The 10120-nt window shown below is 40.3% G+C and overlaps 1 protein-coding gene across 1 annotated transcript in view; it reads right to left on the bottom strand.

Moving 5' to 3' along the window:
• Window positions 1-10120, bottom strand: part of enox1 (ecto-NOX disulfide-thiol exchanger 1) — a 72367-nt gene that overhangs the window by 61416 nt on the left and 831 nt on the right. The window contains exon 2 of the mRNA XM_008295413.1: window positions 9850-9987. Coding sequence (XP_008293635.1) covers window positions 9850-9987 — 138 coding nt within the window. The remainder of the gene's footprint in view (window positions 1-9849; window positions 9988-10120) is intronic.

Genomic DNA, 10120 nt, shown 5'->3' with positions numbered 1-10120 from the left:
GGTTTTTGAAATCTGTCTCGATCTTTGGTTCACGCTAAAATATCTCCACAGTTATTCAATGGATTGTCATTAAACCTTATCAGCTCATTAAATGACCGCTATCATCACTGATCATTTCCACACATTGTGGACCTGAACTTATAAACCTCCTCAACCTTCTAGTAGCTCAGCAGGTGCATCATAATCCATTCTGATCAAACAGAGAGTTACTGATAACACCAATGATCTCGTGCAGTTGCATTTAAAAAGTGTTTGTCTTTATTAGACACCTTGAAAATGTACAAAGTGGAGCTTTTGTAACATTTGGAATAGCAACAGCAAATCTAGCCAAGTACCGCTGATGCCTGAACTTAACCAAGTGCTCCTGGTGCCTCAGCAAAACCAATTAGTTTTGATGCCTGTAAGTGTAATCAAGTAGTTCTGGTGCCTTAACCAAGCATGTTTGTTGTCTAAACTTAGCCAAGTAGTCTTAGCGCCCAAACTTACACCAGGACGTTCTGATGACTCAACCAAGTGATTCTGGTGCCTCAGCAAAACCAATTAGTTTTGTCATCTAGTAGTTTTGATGCCAATAAACTCAACCAAGTCATTCTGGTGCCTGAACTTAACCAAGTATGTTTGTTGTCTAAACTTAACCACATAGTTTTAGGATTTTAAACTTAACCATGTAGTTTTGTTTTCGAAGTTTAAACATGTAGTTTTGGTGCCTTAAATGAACCAAGTAGTTTTGTTATTTAAACTTAACTTAGTGGACTTATTGCTTAAATTTGAGTTTGTTTGTTTGTGTCTAAACTAAACCAAGTAATCATTGTGGCTAAACCTACACTGGCTTATTTGGATGCTGAACCAAGCAGTCTTGATGCCTCTAAACTGAACCAAGTAGTCTTGATACCTCTAAACTGAACCAAGTTGTCTTGATGCCTTGAAACTGAACCAAGTAGTTTCAGTGCCTATAAACTAAACCCAGTAGTCTTGGTGTCTCAACTTCTTGGATAAATCTTGGTCAAAGCGTACTATTTTCAGTATGTAGGTTTCTGTTGCCGTCAGTAGTGAAGAGGATTCTGAAAAGCTGAAGCGCAGAACTGGTAACCGACAGTCTGCATCCAGTGAGTCATCCTACACTTAAGATAAAGTAGGAGTTCTTTTAAGAACGCTGAACTGTTTTTTATTTAACAAAACAGATTTATTTTTATTTATTTTTAATAAAGAGCAGATTGAGGCAAATCTGAGGCTCGCAATTTAATTCAAATTGGTGATTTAGCTAAAAGGGGGCGGTCACGTCCGTCCCGGTGAAATATCTGGGCTGTAAATCCTGCAGCAGATACGGTATTTACGATCCTCACAGGAGGAGTCGGGAGTGGACTCTAGTTTTTAAGATGACTTACGTAAATAACTGACAAATCAGCTGCGACTTCGAATGAATGTGGAGGGTTCCCAAAGCCGTTTAAACATCTGAAAATCGCTTCAGATCTGGTTTACTGGCCCCCGAGGTAACATCAGTCTCCACTCCCTGCTGAGCAATGACTGTACGGAATCACATTGGTGCCAATATAATCAAAGAGAACTTAAAAGGACATATAAGAAAAAAAACAAGCAGTAATTTGTTACACTTGTTAGACTTTTGAGGGTTTTTTCTCTTAAATTCTTGCTTTTATTAATTATTTAGGCTTTGCATGGATGTATGGGTGCAAATATAATGCTCGTCATGTTTAGCATCTTCTACATTCACATCTTCTAATACTGTATTAAACGAGAGCTGTTAGTGTATGTTTTTGCAAAAATTGCACCTCTCCTAATATCTTTATATGGGAGATAAATGGTTTTCCAGCAGGTATTCTTTGGTCAGCACAATCCTAATAATTCCTAACGTATTCTAATTGTCACCCAGCTGGAGCGCTGCAGGACAAAGAGCTACAAAACACTTCCTACACAGCATTTTGTTTGGCAAAATGTTTTAGAAAAGACACACTTTTTATTAGATATCTCCAGGCTTGTAAAAAGGAAAAAGAGTAAAGAAACACTCGGAAAGATAATCTTCCATAAATCAGAGCTTGTGCGGCCGCGATGCGTTCGGAGATTCTTCGGGTCTTAGGAAAACTCATTAAAGCATCATGTGCGATAACCTCGACAGGTAAATTACCCGTCCTCCCGCTGCACATTCGTCATAATCACGCAAGGCCGCTTTTCGCTCGCAGCTTTTCTCCTCGGAGCCAAAGCGAGTCGAGCCAAGTTCATTTCTCTGGCCGTGAGCTCGGCGACGTCTGCCAGAGACACACAAAAAAAAAAAAAAAAAACAAGAGGAAGAAATGCAGAGAAGAAACGACACACAGGGAGGAGAAAAACCGAACAGCGAAGCCAAGACGTGGAGAGAGAGGCTCTGACAGACGAGTATTTATGCCTTTAATTGTGAATATTTTATAAGTGTGTGTTTTTAAAATCCAGTGAGATAAGCTGGGAAACATCTGGCTGTAATTACCCTCTAGGTGAGAGTCCATCAGTCAGAACAGACCCAGACGCAGAAAAGTGAAGGTTTAAGCTAATCCTGATTCTAATCTTAACCTAAATCCAACTGGCTTCGTGTCCAACCCTGAACACATGCTGAGTGCACGGATCCAACAGTTTCATGTGAAACTATTTTCCAACAGAGGTTTGCAGGTATAGATATATATGTTAATATCTGTACAATAATGAATGTACAATGCGAGTACATCAAACCAGAGTGATGGATGGTAAGATGTAGGGTTAGACCTATTCTTGGCCTGGTTGATATTTTCATTTATCTGTAAATTATTGACCTATTATTGACAAATTAAGAGCTCTATATTGGTTCTGATCATAGACTGTATAAAAGATGGACGTAGCAACCGGCCCTGAAAAATGAAGCCAACCCAGAAGTGTCAAAAACCTGNAGGCTTGACTTAGAGGCCTGAGCTGCTGTGTAGCTGTTTATCATTATACGATAAAAAGTTTCACAGTAAATTCTCACCACTTATATCCAAAAAGCCGCTCTTTGAGTTCATGCAAATGCCAGTTTTCTGTCCATCTTGCAAACTGGGCCATGTACAGTGCTCAACAAATGTGTTAGACCAACACCCAGTGTGAGGTTTACTCCCATTTCTTATGTTTCTGTAATGGTTAATACATCAGTATGTAGAAGCTCTTTGACCAAAATGCTCAAATATGATTATTATTGTTATCCATGTGTTTTCAGATTTACTGATGAACAAAACAGTAAAACACATCATTGATTCTTGATTACGATGTTAAATTATAGATATTTACTTGCATTCCTGAACAGAAAAGTTAGTTTTAGTGGTTGAACGTCGTCACAGAGAAGCTCAGATTTGGGTTATTATGTGTGGAAAAAAGGACTATTTTCAGTTTGTTATTTGCCAGATAAATAACACAACATTTTTTAGTTTTAAACAAGCTTTTGAAAGATTTCTCCAAAATATTTCTGCGTTTTTACGACAGGTGGTTTCATAAATTTCTTAAACGCTGTTTACTGTAAATTTCCACTGATTTTGGGGCAACACAACTTTATCCATTTTATTCCATAGAGGCTAACGTGGAACTAAATCCCAACTGACACGAAGCGAGAGACAGGCTCAAGATACGTGATCATGATTTTTAGAACAGATGTAGAGAGCTGATTCGCATTATTTAAGCATAGACTATATAAAAGATGGACGTAGCAACCGGCCCTGAAAAATGAAGCCAATGTCTACGTCCACTAGCTGCTGGCTCCACAAAGCCCTGGCTCCCATAGACTGGAATTGGAAAAGAAGTGATCACAGATCACCAAACACCGCATTCCTACAGCTCAGGATTTTTTTAAAATTAGTTTTCATAGTCAAGTCCAGAGATCAGGTGGCCAATCTGAAAATAAATCAATTCTGAATTTTTAAAAAATCATCAACATTTTGCGGGGCAAGGGGCGTGGCTGGCTTGATTGACAGTTGGCAGCGACCATACAGACGAAGCGAGCAGAAGGCGGTAAATGTGGGCGGGGCAGAGAGGGCCCGCCTCTCAATCCGTCTGACCAATCACTGCTCCTATTGCTCCGTGACCCTCCGACGATTTCCAAAAATCCAAGATGTAACCAGGAAGTAGCAAAACCCTGGCTTCATTTTCTCAGTGCAGAAACCAACGGGTGACGTCACGGTAGCTACGTCCATCTTTTATGCAGTCTGTGGTTCTGATGCAGCCTCCTCTCTCTGTCTTTGGTCTTTGAAACGTCTCTCAAGCAGAGACTTAGACAAACTGAACAAGAAACCCAAACCAGGAAGTTAGCTCCTCTCACAGTGGCTAACAGCTAATGGCTAACGGCTAGTGGCTAAGTTAGCAGGCAGCCACAGATTAACCTGAAACAGAGTCTGGAAAACAATAATTAACATCAAGATCTGGACCTTAGTCAAAAATAAAAGTAATAGAATAGAGAAAGATCAAGAAAATAGAGAAGAACAAACTGATCAATCAGTCGATCCCACCTAAACAGAGCAGAGCGTCCAGCTTTACTCACTCCTATTTCTTTTCCACATATTCACTTATAGTCACCCTTATTAATGAATTAGTCTAGTTGTGAATGACAGGTTCTCTGCTATCACACGCCAGCAAAACATTAAAATCGATGTATATCGGCTCCAAATATCGGTAATTAGACTTTCCTGGTTATCAATAATCGGCATCCACCCTATAAACCATCAGTCAGTAGTAAGATGGACGTACAGCTGCAAACAAGCCGCAACTACGTTTAAATTCGATGATGCAACGAGCATTGTTAAAAAGGTCAAGCAGTTTAATCTGATTTCTGCATCGCCTTGCTGCAACGAATGCTTCTGAAGAAATTCAACCAACACGATGGGATGTGAATTTAGACACAAAGTGGGTTAAAACTGGCGCCACTTCAACGGACTTCTGCAGCAAATTCTGCTTTTGCGTTCCTCCGTTCCATCGCAAACTGTCAAATTATTGCAATTATTTCCGCTCAGTCATTTCTGATTTGCCGTAAATTTTAATAGCATAAAATACAGATACTTATAAAGCTATATGTGGAATTTCAGCTTGATTTATCAACTAATTTCAGATTTATTTATTTTTTTACAATTGCTTGTCGACCCACTTTTCAGCATTGAAATTTGAATATCTCTATAAAAGGTAACAGACTGGAATTAACACTGTTATTTCTCATCATGGCATTGATCCAGAATCTGTAATATTGGGCAAGTAGATCAAATAATCTCCAGCTATGATTATGAGTGAGTTGAACTATTTTTAAAAATTCAAAGTTGTCATGAAAAATCCCATTGTTGCCCACACATGAACAAAAAATAGATAAAGCAGGAGTCGATATTGTGATATTTTGGGAACCATATGTGGCTGCATGTCACAACAATACAAAATTAACATATAACGGTATTTTCGTTTAGTTGTTGATTGAGCAGCTATCACAGAGATATTATTGTACACATGTAGCCTCAAAGTGACAAAAAACATACTGAAATTTGGTCAACAGGCGACTGAAGACATTTTTTAAATGTTAAAATTGCTGTAATTGTTCATAGTTTGTGATAAAGAATTAAAAAATCAAACAAACCAGGTCAAGCAGAAGGCCCCTGATGATTTAAGTCATAGTTTAAAGAAAAAGCCTTAATTGTATAACATGTGGCTGTAAAGTCAGAGGAGCCACTGACTACTTTTACTTTTGATACCACAAGTACAAAACGGTATTTTTCTAACAGTAAGTGGAAACATGTGTTTTAGTGATGTGGAATGAAATGACCCTTTAACACACATCTCAGATCCACTCTTTTGTTCTGTTTTGTCAGTTTTTCATTGTCTAAACGTTCCCACGTGTGATTTAAGGAGGGAGGGGAGCCGCAGCCGCTGCCAGAGGTGGAGTCCGATCGGCATCACATCATCGCTGCGATGATATCATGTCATCGCTTTATTATTCCCGCTCTGCTCCGCTGCTATTTGGTTGCTATGTTGCCGTCCGGCCCTGCTTTACAACAGCTCTCCTCCTAAATCCACGCGTTCCATTATTATTCTGAGCTTAAGACGACAAGAAAAATAAAAGCTCTAACAAATCTCCCCACAACGCAGCACTTATACAATGCTCTTTACATCGCGCAAACACAAATCCCCACGTCTCCCAAAAACAATTTCATAAATAGATTCGGAGGTGAAATTAAGCCGAGAGGAACAGAAAATGAAACACTCGCAGCTTAGTGTAGTTTCTGTAGAAATAACAAGCGTCGAGCGTCGTGTTTGGACGGCAGCCACACTGTAGCGCCGCCGCCGAGGGACCGCTAAAGCGCCGGGACTCTGTTTACGTTAGACTCCACGGGGATGTTTCAGGGTGTACGGTTTACATATCAAGAAACGAGGACGAAACCGAGGTATTTATTGCATCCAGATGTCTGAGGTTCTGTTGCGCTGAGCGTTTTTCCGGCCTTCGTCTCTTTAGCGAAGTGTCACGGTTTGATCCGTCTGGAAAAAACCTCTGCTGCTGCTGCATAAGAAAGTGTTGGAAAGAAGAATGAGATCTGCTGATACGAGGAAACACGCCTTCACAGGGAAACATTCATAAGCAAAGACGCACAAATGTCATCTATTCTGTGTCGCTGGATTATTGGCAGGAAAAGCTAAAGTTGGAGGTTCACCAGATGAATCTGTTGTGAGATAATTAATGGAAATGAATGATAATTAATTCTCCAGTTAAACGGATAATCGTGCCAATGGCATCGTCGTGCAGCTACAAAGACAATCTCTGATCTCAGTTTCTCTCTTTCTATCATTCAAAGCGTTTTCCTAACAAATCATCTTTTTTTTTGGTTGACAGATTACATAACATTAATATTTATTTTATTTATACAGCAAGTTTCTAAAAACAAGGTTTCATCGCTGCTGCACGAAGCAGATGTTAAAATACGAGTGATCAAACCAAGCGGTGTAACGACCAAATGTATCCAGAACAATGCAAAGGATTAAAACAACCAACATGGTGTAACACATAAAGAGCAAATAAACCACAATAACCTCGATAAACAGCAGCTAGGAGACGGCCTTATGATGAAAGAAACTCTCACACTGACGTCACCAGCCACATCAAAACTGCATTCGGCCTCATAAGTTAAAAACGTAAGTTGGCATCTGAGGACTTTTGAACAACCAGTAAAATCTTAAACTGCAGTCTAAAGCTAACCAGTACGAGGTAAAGGTTGTGCAGCAGCACTTTGGTTTAGCTGAAGCCCACGATGTGATGGAAATGAAAGGTGATGAACTTGTGAATGTAGGAGGTGTTGTCTTCACTATTCTCAGTACAACAGTTTATACACAGTTTAAAAAATAAAAGATCTTCATTCTGTAAAAACAGATGATCTCAGTGTCTTTTTTTTAATCTTAGTTATTCTGATTTGATTTAATACAAGTGGGCTGACTGGAGTACACTAAGCGTCACACAAGACTTTGTCATGATGCCCCTTTACAAACCAAAACCTAACAATGCTCTGTGCTTACCAACATGTAACTACCTGCCTCCTCTGTTCGTGATCAGGTGCTACAGTACATCTACAATACTTAACATGTGCATTATGTAAGAAAATAGGATTGGCGGAAACTAAATTTTAAATGACTTGGATGGAATCAGTTGCAAAATAAAAGTTGGTCAAGACATAACGACTGTGAAGCAGAAATAAAGCTCTTCTCGGTCTTTTTTTTATTTTTTATCCTGGTTGATTCCGATTAGATTTAACACAAGTGGGCTGACAGGACTATACTAAGCGTAACAGAAGACGTCATGGTGCCCCTTTACGAACCAAAACCCAACAATGCTCTGTGCTTGCCAACATGGAACTACCTGCCTCCTCTGGTTGCTACAGTCGTAAACAGTAAGAAGCTCCACCCCACCTGGTGGTGCAACCAGGTACAATCTACTTTACTAATAGCCTGTGGAGAAATGGTATTGGCAGATACTAAATAATTAATGAATTGGATCAAATTGAAAACAAAACTAACCTTGATCAGGACATCCCTACAATCAAGCAGAAAAACAAATCATCAGGGTTTCTTTTTTTTATCCTGGTTGATTACGGTTTAATTTAACCGTAATCATTTAACATTAGTGCGCTAGCTTGAACTCACTAAGCCTCAAAGAAGACCCTTTATGAGCCAAAATCCAACAATGCTTGCAAACATGATCGACACATGATCAGGACATACCTTCAGGCAAGCAGAAAAGCAGATTACCTCAGTGTCTTTTTTTATCCTCTTTGATTTTGATTTGATTTAACACAAGTGGGCTGACAGGAGTATACTAAGCGTACTAGAAGACTTTGTCATGGTACCCCTTTACGAACCAAAACCCCACAATGCTCTGTGCTTGTCTCCTCTGGTCACTACAGTACTAAACAGTAAGAGGCTCCACCTGGTGGTGCAATCAGGTACTACAGCTGATCTACAACACCGAAAGAAAATGACATTGGCAGATGCTAAATATTAAACGGCTTGGATCGAATCGGGGGACAAATAAAACTTGACATCCCAACAGTCGAGCAGAAAAACAGATCACCTCAGTGTGTGAGAAGCACCGATAACAACCACATTAATGTCTGTGCACACTGATCTGAGATCAGCCCTTTGGAGAGATGACCACTGTTTCCTCTGCTCTCGTCCTCCTCCTCACCTCTCAGTCTGTTTCTTTCTGTTACTGCACAAGATCAAGACCCTGATAACAGCCTGTTATCACTTGTTCAGCCTGAAGCCTCATTCAGACCAGATCTCTGTGTGCAGGAGGAGGAGGTGCGATTGTAACATCTCCAGCTCCGGTCAGAGGGTTTTATTCAATCCAGAGCATCTGTCCAGTCCGTTTTGTGACGTGTGTGGTTATGATTCAGTCATAATGTTAATACAGCAACACAGAAGAGCTGTAATAAACATCAATAACTGTGTGTTTGTGAGTTTAAAGACTTTAAATTACAGTCAGTGCATCACCATAAACGCTGTTGAGGTGTTGGTCCCAACAAAACTGACTCATGTTTTGAAAAATGTCAACTTGTCTCTTTAAGAACTGAGTCCATGCATGTTTCCCCACAAGCCATCATGATATCATTAGTGAAATCCACTCCTTCTGATGAGTGTGCAAGTAGAGATTTTGAAAATAAATCAACAATTAAGTCGATATTAGTCCGTGAAGAGTCTGACTTGACTGGCATGTGTGGTTTGGACGAGCTGTGCACATTTGGGTATATTTCAGCTGTAAATTAGGAGGAAAAAAAATAGCCACGGAAAGAGGAGAAATAACCGATTTAATAAGCTGGTGAACGCTGCCAACCCGGGTGTCAGAACGAGGTCAGTCTCTGGTGTGACAAAAATAAAATTTTACAATCACACATTGTAAGTTTCGCTCTCGTATGTCGTAAAACGTTCCCATGGTGGAGCTGGTTGTCATTAAGGAGAGCAGCAGCGACACCCTCGAGCCGATATCGATCCGATTAAACACGTCTGGATCAGATTTAAACAGCTTTTCTCACATTTGCAGTAGAACACAGTGATGTGGGGAAAAAACAGCTGCACTGTGTTTAGATCTCCAGTTTTCTGAAGAGATGCAAATGCTGTTTTTCGTTTTTAATCTTCCTCCTTCTTCTGTGCGTATCTGGATTTTCTGTTAGCTTTGCTTGATTTGTCTCTCTGGAACTCCTGAACTTCCAACAAACTCCCACTTGTATGGTTTAACTTTCTGATGTTGGCTGGATGTGTGAAAGCCGTGCAAAGGTGATGAACGTGTGCCTAAACGTCCACACATCAAATGACTGGAAGTAAAACAATAAGAGGAAGAGAGGAAGGTACCTGAGACCAGCTGCTGCCCGCTGATGCCCACCGGCATGATGCCCAGGTTGTTCATGGCCGTGGCCCAGGCTCCATGATCGGCCACCGGGACGCTCAGGTGGTTCTGCTCAGCACCCAGACTTCCTACACCATCAGCTGCTGCACCGGAGAAACCAAACGCACATCAGAGACAACTTCTGAAACTCAGATCTTATCATACTGGCCTAAATACAGGTTTGGGTGTTTGTAGCTGGACTTCTCCAAACCCAGAAACCTGCTGTTGGCTTTGAAA

This window comes from Stegastes partitus, unplaced genomic scaffold (genome assembly GCF_000690725.1).
Source record: "Stegastes partitus isolate 25-593 unplaced genomic scaffold, Stegastes_partitus-1.0.2 Scaffold1044, whole genome shotgun sequence".
NCBI classification, from domain to species: Eukaryota; Metazoa; Chordata; class Actinopteri; family Pomacentridae; genus Stegastes; species Stegastes partitus.
Note: the sequence above shows the minus strand (reverse complement) of the source record. Positions and strands in the feature narration are given on the sequence as shown.